The sequence below is a fragment of the Mus musculus genome, chromosome 3 (genome assembly GCF_000001635.26).
Source record: "Mus musculus strain C57BL/6J chromosome 3, GRCm38.p6 C57BL/6J".
Classification (NCBI taxonomy): domain Eukaryota; kingdom Metazoa; phylum Chordata; class Mammalia; order Rodentia; family Muridae; genus Mus; species Mus musculus.
In genome coordinates, this window is record NC_000069.6 from 139,683,114 (window position 1) to 139,707,803 (window position 24,690).

Consider the following 24,690-nt stretch of genomic DNA (forward strand, 5'->3'; position numbering starts at 1 on the left):
TCCTCAATTACATTTCCAATGCTATCCCAAAAGTCCCCCATACCAACCCCGCCACTTCCCTACCCACCCATTCCCATTTTTTTGGCCCTGGCGTTCCCCTGTACTGGGGCATATAAAGTTTGCGTGTACAATGGGTCTCTCTTTCCAGTGATGGCCGACTAGACCATCTTTTGATACATATGCAGCTAGAGTCAAGAGCTCTGGGGTACTGGTTAGTTCATAATGTTGTTGCACCTACAGGGTTGCAGATCTCTTTAGCTCCTTGGATACTTTCTCTAGCTCCTCCATTGGGGGCCCTGTGATCCATCCAATAGCTGACTGTGAGCATCCACTTATGTGTTTGCTAGGCCACGGCCTAGTCTCACAAGCAACAGCTGTATCAGGGTCCTTTCAGCAAACGCTTGCTAGTGTATGCAAAGGTGCCATCGTTTGGAGGCTAATTATGGGATGGATCCCTGGATATGGCAGTCTCTAGATGGTCCATCCTTTTGTCTCAGCTCCAAACTTTGTCTCTGTAACTCCTTCCATGGGTGATTGTTTCCAATTTTAAGAAAGGGCAGTGTCCACACTTTGGTCTTCGTTCTTCAGTTTCATGTGTTTTGCAAATTGTATCTTGTATCTTGGGTATTCTAAGTTTCTGGGCTAATATCCATTTATCAGTGAGTACATATCATGTGAGTTAGTTTGTGATTGGGTTACCTCACTCAGGATGATGCCCTCCAGGTCCATCCATTTGCCTAGGAATTTCATAAATTCATTCTTTTTAATAGCTGAGTAGTACTCCATTGTGTAAATGTACCACATTTTTTGTATCCATTCCTCTGTTGAGGGGCATCTGGGTTCTTTCCAGCTTCTGGCTATTATAAATACGGCTGCTATGAACATAGTGGAACATGTGTCCTTCTTACCGGTTGGGACATCTTCTGGATATATGCCCAGGAGTGGTATTGAGGGATCCTCCGGTAGTACTATGTCCAATTTTCTGAGGAACTACCAGACTCATTTCCGGAGTGGTTGTACAAGCTTGCAATCCCACCAACAATGGAGGAGTGTTCCTCTTTCTACACATTCTCACCAGCATCTGCTGTCACCTGAATTTTTGATCTTAGCTATTCTGACTGGTATGTGATGGAATCTCAGGGTTGTTTTGACCGAATGGCTGAGAAACACCTTAAAAATGTTCAACATCCTTAATCATTAGTTTGTTTTTTAAGCATGAACCCAGCCACTTCTGAGGCTGAGGTTGAGCTGGGTTTATTTTTCCCCAATCTGCTTTTCCACCACTTTAATTACACTCAAGTAACAAGGCCAGTTCTAGGCTGAAGAACAAGCAGTATAATAAACACAAATAGTCAGGGAACAAGCAACACAATAAACAATAAACTTCTGTGATCACTGTTTCTAAGGGCTTATCAGGATGACCAAAATATCTGAGCCTACTTCTCTATCCTAGCCCAAAATCAGATTCTTTCATAAAGCCTACTTTTTTGTTCTATCCTAAAATTACTTCCCTAATATTCCTGTCTGAAATTACTTCCCTGTTCTATCCTAAAATTAGATTCCTCCTTAAGCTTACTTCCTTGTCATGGTCCAAAGTCAAATTTCTGCCTGAATCCCACTTCCTTGTTCTGGCCCAATGTCAGATTCTTGCCAAGTGGCCCCCAAAGCTCTCCACATCTCCCCCCTTTTTTATTTCATAAACAAGACTGTACCTGTCTTAAGTAGTTCTGACAAGAATGCCTTCCTTACCCTTTGTGGAACATGCATTATCGAAAGCAATGTATGTATGTCTTAGGTTGGTAAGACTCTGTGCAGAACTTACCCATCGTTGACTGCCAGCTGTTATAGTAAGGACTCTGCCTAGGCGTTCATTTTTAGTTTCAAGCCATGTGTTTTGGCTGCCAACGTGTTGATGTTGCTAAAGGCAAGTTTTATTTCAATGGGCAGGAATAAAAGTATTCCCAGGACAAGAAGGGCTAGCATTATCAAGCTGTATATGCCATTCTTGAAGCTTAACCAAGATGGAAATACTGACCTCAGGCCATGACTAATATTGTCAGCAATATCGGCAACATCAAAGCTCAGCAAAGCAGCATTCTTTAAGTTCATAATCTCACTACGAAAAGTTAAAACATCTAGCAAGGTGTTAGAATTATGTCAACTACCCTACAAGTATCTTTGAATTTTTTCCCAATTAGAGTGACTATTATTGTAAATTTTAGAAGTAACACAAATCTATTGGCATTTAGCATGACAGTCGAGGAGATGGCTTGTTACTCTTAAACTCTGAACCTCCTCTCTAATAATTGGAATAAAGAGCATCAGTCTGTTCTTCCAAACACCTATCTAGATCTTCTTGAATACTCAGAACATTAGCACCTGACTTGCAAAATGATTAACAAAAGTAGCTGTCTTAACTTGTTGAGTCAAAGCAATTGTAGAAGCAGCAGTGCTATCTATCAATGTAATTAAAGCTGCTATATCAGAAATAATCAAGCCCACTACCCTCTTGCTTCTGCTTAAACCCTCACTCACTTCTTCCAGTACTTGCAAGCCTTTTTCAGAATACCAGTGTCCTGTAATACTCACAGGCAATAAAACAAAAGCTGGTTGATAGACCACCATAACAGGCATGCCAGTTTTCAATACACTGACACAATTAGAAAGTGTACAATCAATACAATTAACATTAACTATTGTAGAAGAAACAAAAGTGATTTTAACATGGCAATAAAAGATTAAGAGACTTAAAGCATGCACTAACACTTGTTCAGAAGTCCAGATCCTGTCCAATTTATCCACTGCAAATGTAACTTCATATACGGCAGTGGTCAATTTTCAAATATGTCTCTGAAAATGTCCAGAAGGAATCTTCCCAATGAAGACTGTTATTCCCAATATTGGATTGAGTTCTAGACCAGTCCACGATTGAGTCAGAATAACTTGTCAGAAATAAGGAAAGAGAATAGTCATTATAACTTCTCTGATTAATTTTTGGAGATAACTTCCACAGTCTCCATGGTCTCTGACCCACAAATTCTAAAAGCTTGATTGAGGCCTGAAATGTATATTTTCATCAAAGAATAAGAAACAGTTTTGCTATGTAGAACTTAATTCTAAGCTTAATCTATATAGTAGTATTTAAAATGTTAATTTAAAATCTTGACATTGAAAATGATATTTTGTGTTTTTTTTATATAATATTTTGTGGTATTTTAGTTTAGCTATAATAATGGAAGACATGAGGGTAAGGTCAGAAGAAAAAAACTGCATAGATAAATTTTGTTGACTTATGAAATTATATAGAGATAAAGCACTAAACATAATAAAAAAGAAAGGGAACATATCACCAGAAATACTATCTATATAAAATGAATATATCTAGCCAGAAGGAGAAGAAACAATGGCCTCTAATAAAATCCTTTTTCTTTCAACATATTTTTTATTCTTTACTAATTTTTTTTTTACAATCCAGACTTTGTTGCTCTCCCAGCCCACTCCCTAACTGTTCCATATCCCATACCTCTCCTGCTCCCCCATCTCCAAGATAATGTCCCCACACCCCCCCCCCACTCCACCAGATCTCCCCACTCCCTGGGGCCCCGAGTCTCTTGAGGGTTAGGTGCATCTTCTTTGACTGTGTCTATACCTGGCAGTCCTTTGCTGTATGTGTTGGGGGCCTCATATCAGCTGTTGTATGTTGCATAGTTGGTGGTTTGAGAGATCCTGGGGGTCCAGGTTAGTTGAGACTCCGGTCTTTCTATAGGGTTGGTAACCCTCCTCCTTAGCTTCTTCCAGCTTTTCCCTAATTCAGCCAAGGGGTCAGCAGCTTCTGTCCATTGGTTGGATGCAAATATCTGCATCTAAATCTTTCAGCTGCTTTTTGGGCATTTCAGAGGGCAGTCATGATAAGCCCCATGCATGTACTTTTGAGTCTGATTTAGCTCACTAGCATGATATTTTCTAGTAAAATTCAAGATGCTCTCATTCTTAATAGCTAAGTAGCATTCCATTGTGCAAATAACCATATTTTCTGTATCCATTCTTGTATTGTGGGACATCTGAGTGGGTGTCATGGTTAAGTGTTCCAGGGCAAATAGAGCTTGGCAGGTAGGTAGTTCCATTGTGAGACATTCTCAATTATGAGATTTATCAGGGTCCTTGAACCTGCTTCAACCTCACCAGTTCTTCTGTCTAGTGGCACAGTCCATTTGCCCTATATTTGGTGTGTTTTAGATACTCGATCAGCCCCTCTATAGTGCTTAGAAGACAAAGGGGAAAGAAATGAAAATGTGGTTGTATTTATAACAACCATATACAGAGAAACTGATTTTTTAAAACCATTACCAGGATTTTACCTTGTACAAAGTTCAAAAGTCCAAGAAACAGATATTTAATGAGTGCAAAATAGGCATTTGGGGTGAAGCACTAAAGCAGAGTGAGAATCACAGGGAACGCCCATCCTTGTTGACATCAACTGCAGCAACTGAGCCAGAAAGTATGTAAGTGGAACTTTTCCTTCCATGAATCAGAGGAGAAAAGTTCTTACTCCTGTCTAATTAACAATGAAAGAACAAACTTAAATTACTCAATCATGAGTTTTTGGATTACAAAGAAATAACTTGGCATTATCACACTTAAACATTCATAAATTTAATAGGCATTTTTCCATTCTCACAGACATTAAAGAATTGTGAAATTAAAGAAAATGTTTTACACAAAGCTTTTATTCTCAAACTAATGTCTCAAAGCCTGTGAACCTTCTTATTGGGGTAGAAGTATTTCTTTAGTCTTTATTAGTTATAAGTGAAATCCATGACTGGTTTTTGTTTATAATTTAGCCATAGGATTCACTTTTAAGATGACATGTTGTAAAATAATGCAAGCATCTCAATGGTCATTTCCGATATTCTCATCTTTTATAGATGATTTAGCATTTCTAAATAGACTAGAAAGCTTTTGGCTTATAATACTTTACATAGATGCCTGATAGATGTCCTGCTTCCAAGAAAATCCATTCTCGTGGCAGTATAGGGAATTGCCTCTTTAAAGGAATTGCAAAGCAGTCTTAATGACTATTAGACATATTTCCATTCAGACTACAAGATGACTTTTATTTCATCTGTATTTCTTGGCAGTGTTCCTTCCCCACAATCTAACTATTTAATGATAGTAGACCAGTATTTACTCCTGACCCAGTCAACAAATGTCTAAACTTTTTAACCTATTTGCTTGCTTTTACATTTTCCCCAAATTCCATTTATAGTATAACCATCTGAAGAACTGGTCTCCTTTTAATAGGTTTTTAAAATCACTTTATTATTAATAAACCTTTGGTTCATATAATATGAATACTGTATGAATGTAAAATGAATCATTGAACTCATTACACATGTAATTTATTTTAAACTTGAACACTTCTTTTGAGAAGTTATCTGCTTATTCTCTTTTACTTTGCCATTAGTATTGAAACAAGATGTTTTTCATTTTTAAAATGTGAGCAAAATGAGAGATTTTGATTATGCTAATGTACAATTAAGATTTTACCATTAAGAATTTGATATTTGAAACACTAAAACCATCAATAAAAATGTATCCTTTTCACATTTTAATTTAAGAAATGGAAAATCTCTAATTGTTGCCATGAAAATCAAGGAGGAATAATAGTATTAAATTTTGAATATAATCAATGAACTTGGCTTATCTGCTCCACCTGTAATAATGTCAAAGCTCTATCTGGTTTTGGCTTGCCCAGCATATGGGTGGATTCAGTGGGTAGGCACTCCTCATGACCTTTCTTATATGCTGGAGATAACTTAGTCATTTTCCACTTCTCAGCTACAGTATTTCGTTTGAATGCTATGAACTTTTAAAAAATGTCACTAAAATGTTAACTATTTTTTTACACATTTTTGAGTTTTGACTACACTAGCACTGGTACCAAAAAGTCTACTGCAAATATCTTTAGAACTTCATAGTTATTTCTGAACTTATATAAAATCACATCTCCTACTTGAATGCATAATGTACTATATCAGAGAAGACAGGGAAATTCATCACCTGCTTAGTTTCTTATATTAACTAATTTCATTCTTTTTAATTTCAGTTAACTTGGTTTGCACTAATATTTATTTTACTTACCTAGTTGTGAGTGTGTGTGTGTGTGTGTGTATGAGAGAGAGAGAGAGAGAGAGAGAGAGAGAGAGAGAAGGAGGGGTAGGTAGTATGTGGAATGGGGGTTGGCTCTTGGAAGATAGCAAAGTGTGTTGGCTCCCTGGGGTCTGGAGTGACATGTAGTTGTAAGCAACATGATAAGATGCTAGAGCTGAACTTGGATTCACTGATAGAGCAGGGAGTACTCTTAACCAGGGATCCATCTGTGCAACCCCAATCTAACAGTTTTACTGTGTTTATATCCATTTTGGCTAAATTTACCAAGTCCAGGAAGAGATGAATAATATCTTAAGAACTACAAATGGAAGAATCCCATAAAAGAAAAAGGTAGTCATTTAGCTTTCTAAAATGTTACAACTTATGCATGAAAAATCATGACACTTAACATTTTAGAAAGAAATAGAACAATATTATTTAAAATTACAGCAGCAGAGATGGCCAGTGAAATATCCCAGTGGGTAAAATCACTTGTCACATGTACTTGACAATCCGAGTTTACCTTCAAAATGAATATAAAATATAGAAAAAGAGAATGACTCCACGAAGTTGTCCTGTGACCTCCACATGCATACCTTGCTATGCACATGCCCGTTCTCCCCTTACACCAATCATGATAGTAGACAGAGGAACAAATCAGAGATCACTTGCTATGAGCCAACTGTTCTTAAGAACTTCTTATTCCCAGGGATGGAAAAGAAGACTCAGTTCCCACACCCGCACAACAATAATGAGGCAGTGAATGATTTAAATATGAAGAGTGTAGCTCAGATGAGAACCCTTCCTAACTAACCTGACAAGAGTTAGTTAAGAAGATTTACCCTATTACCAGAAACCAAGATGTATTCTTCAAGTGAACCAGTTATTTCTGAGTTCTCGGCAAATTAACAAGAACTTGATTGGAAACTATTAATGGTAAGATGCAAAAGATAAATTAAGCAACGAGAATGGAACAGCTTAAATTCATAGTCTGAATTGCTCTAACTTACTAATTCTGTGTCAGTGTTCTATCTTAAAAGCAAATTCATGAAAATCATTCTAGTAAAATTAAGTATCTATTGAAGTGAGATGTATATAAGCGTAGTATCATTTTGAGCACTGCTAGAGTATGTTTTTAAAGGAATTCATTAGTCAGTTTTTGCATTGTGCATGTATTCTGTCATCAATGCTATAAAACACAAAAATAAAGCAGCCACTACAACAAAACTGTAAAAAAAAGTCATAGTACAGTAATTGGGAAATAATTGAATACTAATGAGCACAGCTGATAGGCATTAGCTCTAGCATGACTGGACTGTCTACAGGTAAAGCCTGTGTAAACTCACTGAAGGGTTAGCACCAGGCAGGGATTCCAATGGCCTTGGTGCTGCACATTTGATATGGCTGCTACTTCTCAGGAAGATTTTAAGTGTTGGGCTTGTTTAAGTCAGAGATATGCATAACATGTTTTTATTGCCACATAGTTTAATGATAATTAGATTTTAAGGATTCTTTAAAACTATAGAATCATGTATATGTGAATCAAAAATATTTTGATGACATTGTTTCTTTTGTTGTTATTTTTGTTCCTCGTCTTTCAATGGTTTCACGTGAGCCTACTTTCATCCCTAATCACGAGGATGAGATAACAACAACTCACAAACCACTGTGAGGGTAAATGAGCGTATATAAACTGTGGGTGCAAACACTCATGAACAGCTCACAGCGTGGCACTTCAGTAGACCATGAGTTATGCAGTCAGTGCTAGCAAATCTTCAGTGTTATAGAACTCAGAATGGAAAGGCTGGTGGGCACAGGCATTACCTGGAGCCTAGGCCATTGGAGCCTGGGATGCTTACAGAGCAGTTTCAAAAACTAAAAGCCAGTGATTCCTAGAGACTGCCGTCTTGATGGAGTACAAAATCGTGGTTGGTCTCCAGCACTTCATTGCCAGCTTTTCTTAGAAGCTGAGAAGTCAGCCAGAGAGAAGATAACTACTTCCATAATACAGGACAACTCCCTCGGAGAAAAAACGCTGTCTGACACAACTCTTTGGGTTTTTGTTGTTGTTGTTGTTGTTGTTTGTTTGTCTTTTGCTTTTTTTTTTCTTTTTCCAAGACAGGGTTCTCTGTGTAGCCCTGGCTGTTCTGGAACTCACTCTGTAGACCAGGCTGGCCTCAAACTCAGAAATCTGCCTGCTTCTGCCTCCGAAGTGCTGGGATTAAAGGTGTGTGCCACCACTGCCCAACCTGACACAATTGTGAAACAACTGAAAGCCATTAGGTGATGTCACAAGCAGCTGAAAGAGTTAGATGCAGATATTTGTACCCAACCAATGGGCAGAAGCTGCTGAGCACTGTGGTTGGATTAGGGAAAGGCTGGAAGAAACTGAGGAGGAGGACCATCACTCTAAATTAATCTGGACCCCCAAGATCTCTCAGATGCTGGACCACCAACCAGGCTGCATACACCAGCTGATATGAGGCCCCCAACACACATACAGCAGAGGACTGCCAGGTCTGGGTTCAGCTAGAGAAGATGCACCTAACCCTCAAGAGATGGAGGCCCCAGGGAGTGGGGAGGTCTGGTGGGGTGGGGGTGGAGGGGTGTGGGCATACTCATGGAGACAGGGTAGTAGGGAGGATATATGGGCTGTGGAACAGTCAGTTCTTGCACCGGATAAAAGCTGAATATATATATATATATATATATATATATATATATATATATATATATATGTGTGTGTGTGTGTGTGTGTGTGTGTGTGTGTGTGTGTGTGTGTGTGTATAAATTAAAAAAAAACACAGCACAGGGCATAAGTGTATAAGTGTAGTCTCTTAGACTGCTGGGCATCTATGCAATAATGTATTTTTAATGTATCCAGTTACTATGATTCAGGGTGATGAGAACTTAACATAATGACCAACAGATAAGTATTTAAAAGTATTTAAAAACATGATCCACATTTCTTAAGACATATAGATTAGAACAACACTAATATTCTACTACATACCTATAAAAATCACTGATGCAAAAACCTGTTGAGAGTAGTGGCTGGTAGGACTGCAAAGCCATGGTATAAGGGCTGAAGGCATTCGCCTTAGGAAGGCACCTGGGCAGCAGTTTTGAAAACAATTCTGCAGCTTTTTAAAAAAATATACTTAAATATTTTTTTACACTCCAGATTTTATCCCCCGCCTTGGTCCACCTTGTGACATTCCAGATCCTATACCTCCTCCCCACCCCCTGTCTCCACAAGGATGTCCCCACCCCCACCCTCCACCTCACCTGACCTCTACACTCCCTGGGGCCTTCTGTCTTTTGAGATTAGGTGCATCATCTCTGAATGAACCCTGACCTGGCAGTCCTCTGCTGTATGTGTGTTGGGGGCTTCATGTCAGCTGGTATGTGCTGTCTGTTTGGTGGTCCAGTGTTTGAGAGATCTCGGGGGTCCAGGTTAATTGAGACTGCTGGTCCTCCTACAGGGTCATCCTCCTCCTCAGCCTCTTCCAGCTTTCCCCCAACGCAACCACAGGGGTCAGCAGCTTCTGTCCATTGATTGGGTGCAAATATCTGAATCTGACTCTTTCAGCTGCTTGTTGGATGTTTTAGAGTGTGGTCATGGTCATGATAGGTCCTTTTTTTTTTTTTTTTTTTTGTGAGCCCTCCATAGTCTCAGTAATAGTGTCAGGCCTTAGGACCTCCCCTTGAGCTTAATCTCACTTTGGACTTGTCACTGGGTCTTCTTTTCCTCAGGCTCCTCTTGGTTTCCATCCCTGCAGTTCTTTCAGACAGGTAAAAACTTACAGGTCAGAGTTGTTGTGACTGTGGGATGACAACCCCATCCCTTACTTGATGCCCTGTCTTCCTGCTGGAGGTGGACTCTGTAAGTTCCCTCTCCCTACTATTGGGCATTTCATCTAAGGTCCCTTCCTTTAAGTCCTGAGAGTCTCTCACCTCCCAGGTCTCTGGTACACTCCTACCTCCAGACGTTGCCTGTTTCCATTCTTTCTGCTGGCCCTCAGGGCTTCAGTCCTTTTCTCTCATCCAATATCATATCATGTTCCTCCCCAACTCAACCCCCCCCCACATGCACTTTCCCTCCCACTTTCCTCACTCCCCACTTGTGGTTGCTTCCTTCTCCCTCCCAAGTGGAACTGAGGTGTCCTGACTTAGGCACTTTAGCTTGTTGACCTACAGTTGTGGACTGTATCTTGGGTATTCTGTACTCTTTTTTTTTCTTCTTCTTCTTTTTGGCTAATATCCACTTATTAGTGGGTACATACCATGCATGTCCTTTTGGGTCTGAGTTACCTCACTCAGGATGGTATTTTCTGTCCATTTGCCTGTAAAACTTAGAACGTCCTCGTTCTTTATATCTGAGTAGTATTCCATTGTGTAAATGAACCACATTTTCTGTATCCATCTTCGGTTGTGGGACATCCAAGTTGTTTCCAGCTTCTGGCTCTCACAAATGCGGCCGCTATGAACACAGTGGAACACATGCACACCAACACTTTCCTTCTAGGAGTTATCATGAGTTTGTCTTAGGGTTCTATCTAGAACCCATTTTGTAATAACTGACATGGGGTCAACAAATGGAAGAGTGTATTTAACAAATATTAACCTTAGAGATTCGGCAATAATGCCTTATACCAGGGAAGTTGATCTCACTGAGAAATAATGCCCATCTCGTTGGCCATTTGTAACCTTGGGCTTTACCACCTGTGCCCCAATTCCTGAGTAATGACTGGAAGGTTTATTTATGCACAGGTGCTTATGGCCTTTTGTTACATGTTTCTCCACCAACTAACTCATAGCTTATTTTACCCATTTAAACTATTCTATGTCTGCTGCATAACTGGTAGCCTCTCTAGTTTCATATGTCTGACTTTCTCAGAGCCCTGCTGGCGTACGCTTCCATGTCTGACTATCTCCCAGAGTTCCAATCTCCCTCCCAGATCTCCTTCCTTCTACTACCTGCGTTTTGCTACTAGGCCATCAGGTTTTTATTAACAGGTGTTGTTACCATACAGTATACAAGAGCCTTTTATGTGGGGAAAACGGGGAACTGATACCTTAGGTCACAAACAGAAACAGTTCTAGATGTGTTGTTTATCTAAGCATGAAAAGTAAATACAGTAAAACTTCTGAAAAATGAAATAGAAGAAAGTCTGTAAGAGTCTTTGCCTATTGGTATGATAAAATGCCCCGAGCATTTATGCATTTGAGGGGGGAAGGGTTTATTGTGAAGTGAAGGCAGCCAGAGCCTGGAGCACCTGGTCACATTTCATCTTCATTAAAGAAGCAGAGTGCTGAATCCATGTTAGCACTCACTTCCTTTGTTCATTTATACACTCCAGGAACTGAACCAGAGAAAGGATTCTAAAAACACTGGGCAGGCCTTCCTTTCTTAATAATCAGATGACTCCCACAGGCATGTCTAGAGGCTTATATACCATGTGATGCTAGATCCTGTCAAGTTGACAGCATCAACTATTATAGGTACATACATTAATATACATTATATGATTATATATTATATGTTGTATTTATATAGACATGTATACATATGAATATATACATATACTATATACACATGTATATGTATATATGTGTATGTATGTACATATGTATATATATGTGTGTATGTATGTATATGCATATATATGTAGGTTTATGTACATGTATATATGTATGTATATATATGTATGTACATGTATATGTATGCATATGTATATATGTGTGTGTGTATGTGTATATATATGTGTGTGTGTATGTGTGTGTGTCATACATATGTACATACATACACATATATACATATACATGTGTATATAGTATATGTATATATTCATATGTATACATGTCATACACACACAGGCAGTAAAGCTAAAGATAGTAAATTTAGCCTATTGCTTTTGATAATTTGGTATGTTTTAACATAATTGTATATGGTGATTGGCTTACAAACAAAATAAATTTGATCCCAAATTTTTGAAAGCTGAAATTCCAAGGTCAGACTGCAGTGTGGTTGGGTTTTGGTAAGAGCTCTCTCAGGCTTGCATATGACTTTCCAGGTTTTACATCCTCCCAGAGCAGAAAGCTAGCTACCTTCCTCTTCATCATATGATAACACCAATCTCTCTCATGAGAGCTGCCTCTAAAAACAAGTACCTAGCTATTGAACCACTTTAGACCAACACACTGGGCCTAAGTTGTAGAATGTGAATTTTGGGGACACACAAACATTCTGTTTGTGACACTGTCATACCACTTTATTTCCATTAACATAGACAAAATACAGGAATGTGATGAGGACAAAAGGCACAGAGCATTTGAAAAAGGTTAGGAACACAAGAAATTCCTAGATAAATGAAGAAACTCCTTGGTCGGTTTTGTAAAACTAAATGTGCAGATATTCGACCTAGTAGCTACTCTTCTGGGTCCATAGCAGAAGTGTTTATCTGTATGTATTAGCAGACTTGTACATTGATGGACAGTAGCACTAACTTTTATAGCTGAAACTAGAAAGTATCTATAATGATCAACAGAAGCAGTTTATAAAGTGCTTTACTTTAGTGTGTTTATAAAACGAGTGCATGGAAAAAATGAGAAGAATACATAACTACCGGGATCTGTATCCCAAGCCTAATGTGAACGAATGAAGACAGAGACAGACAGAGGTCCTCTCTGTGGCTACAGTGGAGGTGTGCGGTAGATTGAAGGGATGAGTCTGGGCATAGACACAGGGGGTTTTGGAGAACTGGCAGTGTTTTTACTCTTGAGTAGACAAGTACTGCTTCTATAGAAGTGCTTTTCTGAAAATCATTATAATTTGTTTGCATATATATATGTGTGTGTGTGTGTGTGTGTGTGTGTGTGTGTGTGTGTGTGTGTGTGACTTTAAAATGAATATCGACTCAAATAATACATGAGTGGTTTGTGATAGTTCAATCTGTGCAGCAGAATCTAAAATGGGGAGTAAAGAAGATAGAAAAGTAACACACAATATAATTTTAGCAGAAGATTTTTCTAGAAACTGACAGAGTGACCAAATGATCTCAGAATGTAAACCAAATCAAAACAAAATATGAAATTTATGTGTTTTAATGTCAGATATCGTTTCCAGTTCTGTACGAAGCTTCTGGAATAGGTAAGAAATAATATAGGACATAATTACGATGCAATCCATGCAACAAGTGAGCAGCAGAAACGTGCGTGGCAGGCTGGGACAAGCTGGGGTAGGCAATATTGAAATCCTTCAAGGGGTTTTCAGAGTAAGCCTTTTTGCATCTGAAGAGTCAGGATGCAGGAATACAGTCTCAGATGGGTGGGAAAATGATGTAGTGTGGGCGGGAGGATAGAACAGGAGACAGGACTAAGTTTCCTCCTATAAATACGCTGCAAATTCTCTGCAAAGGATAACTCAAGTTCTGGTTTCCCGACTCTGAGGTATACCCCGATGTTGCACATCATGTTGCTTTCTGGTACCCTAGAGTTGTTTGAAAGAATGAAGCATTAAAGAACCGTATTATATAATGATACGGAGAGGAAAAATGAAAGACACTTAGTACTATAAGAGCATTGGGTAGAATTGATAGAGTTAGATTAGATGATTAGAAGGCCATAAAATAGCTCAGTAATACATATTTTAAAACTTACAAAATTCTCAATAGTTTGGAATTGTCTAACATCAAAGCAGACATTGCTGCGTCTGGAGGTAGTTCATTGCTAGACTAGCACATGCATAACACGTAAGGGGACTTAGATAGAATTCTGAGCATAAAACCCAGCCCCTCCCTGGTACTCTCACTCCACCTCCTCCCATGCCCATCCCACTCATGAGCTGATAACCTTTCTATATACATATGCGTAATCATCTGCATGTGTATGCACAAACATGTAAATACACCCCGCTGAGTCCATTTTCATTAACTGTGTATATATGGCTTCAGGGCTGACCACTCTACATTGGACAGCCAATAAGGGGCTCATTCCTTGGAGAGACTAATTCCCCTTCTCCCAGCAGTCTTTAGTGGCCTGTAACTGGAACACTACAAACGTTTTCTCTTCCATGTTAATATGCCCATCACTTTTGCTGTTGTTTAGTCTTGTTGATGCTACCATCTGTACGGAAGACTCCCTGGTGTTCTGGTTTAAACCTCTGGGCACCATCTCTTGCACTGATCCCTGAGTCACAGACTCCTTGCCTCACCCAAAGAATGAGACATTGTTCTCCACAGCCAGTGCTCTTAACTGTTGATCCAGCACTCTAGTCCAGAACTTCCATTTGTAGAGGAAGACAGATTTTAATGACCACACCTGAAGAGTAGTTGAATGCTAGAGAAGCAGAGAAGAGACTTCACTGCAACATTGCATGTTGTGAGGCGCGAGAGATGGTCCAGTGGTTTAAAGTACTTGTTCTTCCAGAGGACCCAGGTTCAGTCCCCGGCACCCAGCACCCATGGCCCCAAACCAGTTGTAACTCCAGTTATAGTGGGTCCTACTCTCTTTATTCTGGCCTTGTAGAGCATCAGGCCCATTGTGATACATGGAAAATATTCAAACACGTAAAATTAAAAAAAAATACTATTTACACATTGGTAAATGTATTTGGAAAAACATCCAAAGGTTAATATTTTAATTTTTGCATGAAATATGTTTTAAACGTCCCTACCATGTCTCTTTTTTATTCTCCCTCACACATGAATAGCTATAAATTGCTATAAAACATTTTATGACATTATTAGGTCTATAATGTATCATAATCTTTCACTTTTAAGTACATCAAATTTTATCTCCTTGCAAGGAAGGTATTCTTTCCCGAAACTACGAAGCAGTGATTAAAATTCAGGGATTCTCACATTGTTACTGTTCTATTATCTGTAATATAGATCATATTCTAATTCCCCTAACTGTTTGATTAATATTTCACATCCAGAATAAATCATTAGTCACTATATTCCTCTAACCACCTTTTCTTTGGAAGAGGTTTTGATCTTAGTATTTCTGGGCTGTGAATTTTTGAAGTTATTTGTTAATAGTTTCAATATTCTATCTATCTATCTATCTATCTATCTATCTATCTATCTATCTATACACACACTTATATAACAAAAAGTAGCAACCCTATCATTTTCTTTTCTCATAAGGAACAAAGTAATTCATTTAAGAAAAAAATATGTCTTACTGTTATTTGGAAAGGCATTCATTATTCTGGAGAAGAAAATATATACTTTTAATTCAAGAAAGCATATGAATAAATATGTGCTAATGATCCCTCATGACGAAACTGACTTAGGAAATATATTTTATGGCACATAGTGAATATATACCATATTATTTATAACTGTACTGAAAGCCATAACCAATAGAAAATTAGAACATATTCAAATTTACTTCATTAAGTGTTTGAGACAGAAACATAGCTTTTAAACGTGGATTCACTGTCCCTCAACTGTAATTCCTGCCTCAAGTACATTCATCATCATTTAAAGGAAACAGCATATATAAATTGTTCTTAGTTCAGATTAATTTTAAATCGGTTTTGCAAGCCACATGATGCATAATATAAAACTCTTAAGTGGATATTAGGCTCCTCTTTGCTGTAGGAATGTACTTTCTGAGACTTTGGGGTTTTAAAAGACACAGTCTGCACATGATTTCTCTGAAGCTCAAATACACCAAAGTCACATGTCACATTCAGGGCTATCTTCAGGCATAAAATGATAGAAATGAAAAATGACTGATTCCCAGTCTCAAGTAAGGGTGGCGAGTTTCTCCTTCTCCCGCTTGCCTGTGAGTTAGGAAGAACAAAGTTGTGGGTTAGAACTGAAGATTAGGTGTGCTCTTCCACATCGCTTCAGCTTAGTCACTCAGTATCAAACTTCTGATGGTTCTCTTTGGTTATCACAGCATCTGCATCATGGCGGCATCACTAATGCTGTTTCTCTCTGGGTTCCTAGTGGAACAGCTCCGAAGGCTCTTAGTTCCCCACTGTATTGCTTTGGTCCTTTGTCCAGCGATGGGTGGCTGGTGGTGTGGGCTGTGTTCCATGAATCTTCTGCTGTGCTTTAGTGTTTATTTTGGTTCAGCTTTCTAGTGAGTTCAAGTCCTGTAGTGCACACATATCCTTCGATGTTACATGGTTTGGAGCTACACACTCTTAACACAGTAAAGTAATTAAGGCAACATTTTATTTCCTTGTTTTACTAAATCTAAAGACCATTGTGTAAAGTTCTTCTTAGGCTTTTGGAATAATATTCACTGTCTTGTTTGAAGCAGTTGTCTAATTTTTATAATCAGGATGATTTTCTGAAATAAAATTCTACACAAACCAACCTGTAATATTTTATGATTATACTTTTAAAATATTTACATATTTTAATTTTTATAGGTACAAAATGTCTAGATGATATGTCATCATTTACTGTCTATTAATACGACATTCAGACTCTTGTGTCCTGTTAATATGCCCATTTTTGAAATGTAGGTTTGTCATATGATGCAAAATGCTGATACTTAAAGCCACATCTCTATTTAATTCACCACTGTGTTTGCAGAATGAGCATCTACTGCCTTAGATAGTTTAGACCTATGCTTTTCTCTCATGTGTGGTGCCCTCTTTTTAAGTCTTTTTAAGGGAGGCCTCCCTTATCTGAAATCTTTAGCATGAGGTGTTCTTAGGAAAGGGCCTTGGAAGAATCTGTGCCCTAGTGGCCTTGGTAAACTGGCTATTTCTTGTTTCTGATGTAGATGGAGCCTTAACACACCCACTCTGTTTCTACATTTTTGTGCATGAATTCAAATGTACTAGCATCTCTGCTTTTGGCCAACCCATGACATCCTAGTATTTCAGAATTAGAATACGATTACTCTCATCCTGCTTTGCTGTGGGTAAGAGTGGCAGGAGGAGAAACACTCAGGAGAACACGTGACTCAAAGGCAACACAGGCCTTTTTTAGGATTAACCCATAGATGGAGGAAACCCTCTAGAGCAGGGATTCTCAACCTTTGGGACTTGACACCTTTGGGAGTCCAACAGTCCTTATACAGGGCTGCCTAAGACCGTGAGAAAACCTAGATATGCCCATTACAATTCACAGTAGTAGCAAAATTCGAGGTATGAAATAACAACAAAAATAGTTGTTATAGTTGGAAGTCACCACAGCATATAAAAGGGTTATAACATTAGGAAGTGTGAGACCCTGCTCTAGAGGAAGTATCCATTGCCGTTACAGAGCAGTAGGGTAGTAGCTTAAAAGCTGGGGTAGTTATAGGGAAGAAACGTCAAGGATAGGAGGGAATTGATAAGGATGACTTCACGCTGACTAACTGTGTTGATTTGTCTATCATATATAAAGTAATATAAAATACACCAGCTCTGACTCCATTTCAAACACAAGGAAATTCAAGCTCATAAGTCAGGACCATCCTCTCGGAAAAAAAAATTGCTAATTGCTAATTATCCTCCTATTTGAAGCTGATTTTAAGCCTGTAACTGCTGTCTTATCACATTCAGCCCCATATAGAAAACTATAAGCCCTAGAATGCAGAAGTCTCAACTTGTTTTCTTAAACTGCTCTTCTCAGTTCCCTGCTTGTCCATAAATTTTATGGTGTGTGCTCAGTGGGAGGGCAGCATATTTGGAAAGGAGGTGTTGCCAGGGCTACGTTACCACTGCGTGCTAGTTTTGGTCTGCTCACATACCTGATTACATTTAACACTGACAGCAGTACAACGGCAGAGTTATGACTTCTGATTTTACCATCCCATTGTATGATTTCACTATCTCAATTTTACAAATGTTTGCAAAAAGACACGTAGATAATAGTGGATGAACAAACATTTCGTTAATTGTTGTATTTAATCACTTGTAAAGTTGCTTCAAATTTTTTCTTCTCAATACTTTCATTGATATATTGCCTAGGCAAGGTAAATGTCTCATATTTTCCTAGCTCATGTTCATAATGCTTAAATAATATTATATACACACATTTATAGACATATACTACATATGATAAGTTGTAATTATAGCATATTTTGATATATAATATGTACATATTATATATACTATAGTTATAATATATATTATAGTATATGTTATATATTATAATATAGTATATATGATATACAAATAAAATTTTGGCAAGGATATTAAGTAAGATTTAGTTAAGATCATGACTAATAACTTTTTACATGTTAAAGAACATTTATAAATATTAATCCAAATTATATATATTAATGAATGATATAGTGAGTTAATTTGTATCGATGAGATCATTGTTCATTTATCCAAAATGACTCCTTTAAGGCATATAGATAATATAATTGAAATAAATTGTTTCTTTTTTATCCACAGCTCAGTCCATTTCTAAGACATTCTCTTCTGAAGAGAACATACAATGTCACTCTGCCGTGTTCATCCTCTCCTAATAGAGAAAATACTGGTTGTCCATCACAAAAAGCCACACAAAAATTTCAAAGAGAGAAATTACAGTATTTTAACTGGTAAGCATGCTGTACAAGAAGTCATGGAGAGACATGTATGTAACATGCGCTCTCACTGCAATATTGGTCATACCCTTGACTTCCCTCAAGGTGATCAACCTGGTTATGATGCTAAGTAATCATTAGGAGATTAGAGGGGAAAAGCCACGTCATGCTTCTACATTAGACTGCTAATCTGCTTTTAGTACCTGGTTTTCTTTTTGTTTTTAATGGCAAGACAAAGGAGTTACCTTAACATGGTTAAGTTATGGAATCTTAATTAACTAGTTTTTCAATACAAAAATAAATTATATTATAATAAATTATAATCAATTCATATTGTGCTTGAGCCAGATATTTTTGGATTGTGTGATATAGCAGAATGAATATCTTCTGAATAAATTGTCCCTCTGTGTACATTTAGACACACAATAGATACTCTCTTATAAAGCAAATAGCTTACGAGCTGTAAGCTAACCACTGAATTCCTCACAATGACTATGATAATAACTTAGGCTTTGATTATTTTGTAATGTAGGATAGGGCTTAGATTGATGGTGCTGTATCTAAAGACTCTCCCGTTTCATGTTTATACTACTAAAAGGTATTGTACTGTAAGGCTTGAACATTTTTATATTAATTATTACAGAACTAGATTCTAAATAAACAAGTTATTTATCAAGTTAATAAACATCTAAACCTTCAAATTCTGATATATCACAGACTACCAGAGAAACAAATCAAATTTCTTATTAGTGTCCCTGAGATAAAATATAAATAACTCTGATATTTACATTTATGGTTAAGAATACCCAAGTTAAAATACTTTACACTATGTGCTAGAAAATATTTCAGACATCTTAAGCTAAGTAAACTATTCTGGTTTTTATTTCTTCACTTTTTTGTAGTAAGTATAAAAACATCTGTGGTTAAAACTATAATTCTATTGGTCAGTGATGACCTATATTGGAATATCTGCATTTTACATGAGTGAATACATAAGTATTTTGTATAGAAAAGCAATGTCCTTGTTTTATTTTAATTTTTGGAAAATGTTTTTGCTAAGTTAAGGAAATCTAGCTTAGTAAGTATTTTCTTTCTGCATATCAAAATTGCCAGTATCTGTCTCCTAGTCTCCTAATGAGCTGGTTTTGCTTTGAAGATAGTGTCTTTTATCTGCTTTCAGAGCTTCAGAATAAAACAAAACAACGGCCCACACACAGACTCAATGTGCCCACATTTTCTTGCCTTCACCTTCTTTTGCACTGTTCTTTGATGTTTGCTAATATTTGGCATGGTGTAATTTGGTGGAGATTTTTATTAGTCATAAAATTATAGCCTATTATATTTTCAAATATTGCTGTTCTATATTCGTTCTCACCCTGACTTCACAATCTGGTGAGGAGCATTTTTGTCCCATGTTTAATGAATCCTACGTGTTCTCATAAGCATTGTAACTACTTTATTTCCGTTTTATTCTCTGTTTTCTTAAGAACTTCCTCTAGCTCTTGAGCCGTTCATCACCTAGCTTGAAGATAAGTCCATCTCCCGTGTTCCTAGTGGAAATCATGTTTTCATTTCAACTCCAAAACTTCCCTTTGACTAGTATGTATAAGCTTTGCCTTGTTGGCATTGGGCATTTCATTCTCCATAATGTTTAAACCATAGAAGGCAGCCCTGACTCCCACTGAGACTTAGCCCTGCTTATAGGCTCTGTCTGCCTGCTCATTTCTATCTCTTCTCCATATCTAGCAAAAATGGCTAATACGTTGCTTGTATCAATGTTGCTTATGAAAGCTTACCACACAATTGATCTCTGATGCCCATGTTCCTACACCACAGACATGCCTGCACAGGGATGTATACGCTACTGGTATCAGCCTCTTCAGAACATGGCTCCCTCACTTGTCAGGAGATGGAGTTCTCATCACTCACTCACTTCTCAGGCACTAACCCTCTGTCACGGGGGGTGGGGGGCAGTCAATGTGTTGCCATGCCTGCCTTCTGTCTGCTTTCCTCCTTCTTGTGTGACAGTTAGATACTGTGCCACTGGTAAAATCTTTAGCTGTCATTTTTAACACTACTTTTTGGTCTGTGGGCCACATGCACATGGGCTTTGAAAAATATCTTCCATTAGAGAGCAGTACAATGTGGGGGTTCCCACGTGTTCTTTCTGTCTCTTCAGGTTCTGCCTGTAGGACCCTGAAGATGGCAAAATCTGAGCTTAGTCTCTTACTCACCCACTTTGTGACTGATTCCTCTCTTTCTAAAAAGTTACTTATTTATTATGTATTTGCCTTACATCCCTACAGGTCACCTCTTCCCATAATCCTTCCCCCATTTCCCCTCCCATTCTCCTGAGTGGTGGGTACTCCTTCAGTGTTCCCTCTGCCCCGACCCTGGCATAACAAGTCTCTGAGAGGCCTGGCGCATCCTCTCCCACTGAGGCCGGACAAGGCAGCCCAGCTAGACGAACATATCTACGTACAGGCAACAGCTTTTGAGATAGCCTCTGGTTCAGTTGTTTGGGACCAAGCTGCATATGTGTGAGGAAGCCTAGGTCCAGCCTGTGTATGTTCTTTGATTGGTGGTTCAGTCTCAGAGAGTCCCAAGGGCCATGTTATTTGACTCTGTTGGTCTTCCTGTGGAGTTCCTATTCCCTTTGAGGCCCGCAATCCTTCTTCCTATTCTTCCATAAGAGTCCCCAAGCTCCATCTACTGTTTGGCTGCGGGTATCTGTGTCTGTCTGCGCCAGCTGCTGGATGGAGCCTCTCAGAGTGATTTCTTTTTTTTTTTTTTTTCCATTTTTTATTAGGTATTTAACTCATTTACATTTCCAATGCTATACCAAAAGTCCCCCATATCCACCCACCCCCACTCCCCTGCCCACCCACTCCCCCTTTTTGGCCCTGATGTTCCCCTGTACTGGGGCATATAAAGTTTGCAAGTCCAATGGGCCTCTCTTCCCAGTGATGGCCGACTAGGCCATCTTTTGATATATATGCAGCTAGAGTCAAGAGCTCCGGGGTACTGGTTAGTTCATAATGTTGTTCCACCTATAGGGTTGCAGATCCCTTTAGCTCCTTGGCTACTTTCTCTAGCTCCTCCATTGGGAGCCCTATGATCCATCCATTAGCTGACTGTGAGCATCCACTTCTGTGTTTGCTAGGCCCCGGCATAGTCTCATAAGAGACAGCTACATCTGGGTCCTTTCAATAAAATCTTGCTAGCGTATGTAATGGTGTCAGCGTTTGGATGCTGATTATGGGGTGGATCCCTGGATATGGCAGTCTCTACATGGTCCATCCTTTCATCTCAGCTCCAAACTTTGTCTCTGTAACTCCTTCCATGGGTGTTTTGTTCCCAAATCTAAGGAGGGGCATAGTGTCCACACTTCAGTCTTCATTCTTCTTGAGTTTCATGTGTTTAGCAAATTATATCTTATATCTTGGGTATCCTAGGTTTGGGGCTAATATCCACTTATCAGTGAATACATATTGTGCGAGTTTCTTTGTGAATGTGTTACCTCACTCAGGATGATGCCCTCCAGGTCCATCCATTTGGCTAGGAATTTCATAAATTCATTCTTTTTAATAGCTGAGTAGTACTCCATTGTGTAGATGTACCACATTTTCTGTATCCATTCCTCTGTTGAGGGGCATCTGGGTTCTTTCCAGCTTCTGGCTATTATAAATAAGGCTGCTATGAACATAGTGGAGCATGTGTCCTTCTTACCTGTTGGGGCATCTTCTGGATATATGCCCAGGAGAGGTATTGCTGGATCCTCCGGTAGTACTATGTCCAGTTTTCTGAGGAACCGCCAGACTGATTTCCAGAGTGGTTGTACAAGCCTGCATTCCCACCAACAATGGAGGAGTGTTCCTCTTTCTCCACATCCACGCCAGCATCTGCTGACAGATATCTACAGAACATTTTATCCTAAAACAAAAGGATATACCTTCTTCTCAGCACCTCACGGGACCTTCTCCAAAATTGACCATATAATTGGTCACAAAACAGGCCTCAATAGATACAAAAATATTGAAATTGTCCCATGTATCCTATCAGACCACCATGGCCTAAGACTGATCTTCAATAACAACATAAATAATGGAAAGCCAACATTCACGTGGAAACTGAATAACACTCTTCTCAATGATACCTTGGTCAAGGAAGGAATAAAGAAAGAAATTAAAGACTTTTTAGAGTTTAATGAAAATGAAGCCACAACGTACCCAAACCTATGGGACACAATGAAAGCATTTCTAAGAGGGAAACTCATAGCTCTGAGTGCCTCCAAGAAGAAAGGGGAGACAGCACATACTAGCAGCTTGACAACACATCTAAAAGCTCTAGAAAAAAAGGAAGCAAATTCACCCAAGAGGAGTAGACGGCAGGAAATAATCAAACTCAGGGGTGAAATCAACCAAGTGGAAACAAGAAGAACTATTCAAAGAATTAACCAAACGAGGAGTTGGTTCTTTGAGAAAATCAACAAGATAGATAAACCCTTAGCTAGACTCACTAAAGGGCACAGGGACAAAATCCTAATTAACAAAATCAGAAATGAAAAGGGAGACATAACAACAGATCCTGAAGAAATCCAAAACACCATCAGATCCTTCTACAAAAGGCTATACTCAACAAAACTGGAAAACCTGGACGAAATGGACAAATTTCTGGACAGATACCAGGTACCAAAGTTGAATCAGGATCAAGTTGACCATCTAAACAGTCCCATATCACCAAAAGAAATAGAAGCAGTTATTAATAGTCTCCCAACCAAAAAAAGCCCAGGACCAGATGGGTTTAGTGCAGAGTTCTATCAGACCTTCAAAGAAGATCTAATTCCAATTCTGCACAAACTATTTCACAAAATAGAAGTAGAAGGTACTCTACCCAACTCATTTTATGAAGCCACTATTACTCTGATACCTAAACCACAGAAAGATCCATCAAAGATAGAGAACTTCAGACCAATTTCTCTTATGAATATCGATGCAAAAATCCTCAATAAAATTCTTGCTAACCGAATCCAAGAACACATTAAAGCAATCATCCATCCTGACCAAGTAGGTTTTATTCCAGGGATGCAGGGATGGTTTAATATACGAAAATCCATCAATGTAATCCATTATATAAACAAACTCAAAGACAAAAACCACATGATCATCTCGTTAGATGCAGAAAAAGCATTTGACAAGATCCAACACCCATTCATGATAAAAGTTTTGGAAAGATCAGGAATTCAAGGCCCATACCTAAACATGATAAAAGCAATCTACAGCAAACCAGTAGCCAACATCAAAGTAAATGGAGAGAAGCTGGAAGCAATCCCACTAAAATCAGGGACTAGACAAGGCTGCCCACTTTCTCCCTACCTTTTCAACATAGTACTTGAAGTATTAGCCAGAGCAATTCGACAACAAAAGGAGATCAAGGGGATACAAATTGGAAAAGAGGAAGTCAAAATATCACTTTTTGCAGATGATATGATAGTATATATAAGTGACCCTAAAAATTCTACCAGAGAACTCCTAAACCTGATAAACAGCTTCGGTGAAGTAGCTGGATATAAAATAAACTCAAACAAGTCAATGGCCTTTCTCTATACAAAGAATAAACAGGCTGAGAAAGAAATTAGGGAAACAACACCCTTCTCAATAGTCACAAATAATATAAAATATCTTGGTGTGACTCTAACTAAGGAAGTGAAAGATCTGTATGATAAAAACTTCAAATCTCTGAAGAAAGAAATTAAGGAAGATATCAGAGTGATTTCTTATCTCCTCAGCATTGCCCCATTGGCTCCCTCACAGCGAGTATGGGCTTGCCTTAGATTACGTGCTCCTTATCTCTCTCCACAGGTCCCTGGTTCTTCTGGCGATCTCTGTGGCCTCCTTCCTTGATGTGTATTTAGACAAAAATGTTCTTCGTAATATGATATTTTCAGATACATAGTCTATAATATATTGCTCATTGCCATATCTAACACTTCTTATTATCATAATTCTTTAGTGTTTTCTCTTTTGTGTATCAATTCCTAAAACT

At 38.4% G+C, this 24,690-nt stretch overlaps 1 protein-coding gene across 1 annotated transcript in view; it reads left to right on the forward strand.

Moving 5' to 3' along the window:
- The window catches only part of Stpg2 (sperm tail PG rich repeat containing 2), a 504,407-nt gene that overhangs the window by 477,221 nt on the left and 2,496 nt on the right, over positions 1–24,690 (forward strand). The window contains exon 13 of the mRNA NM_198659.2: positions 18,512–18,660. Coding sequence (NP_941061.1) covers positions 18,512–18,660 — 149 coding nt within the window. The remainder of the gene's footprint in view (positions 1–18,511; positions 18,661–24,690) is intronic.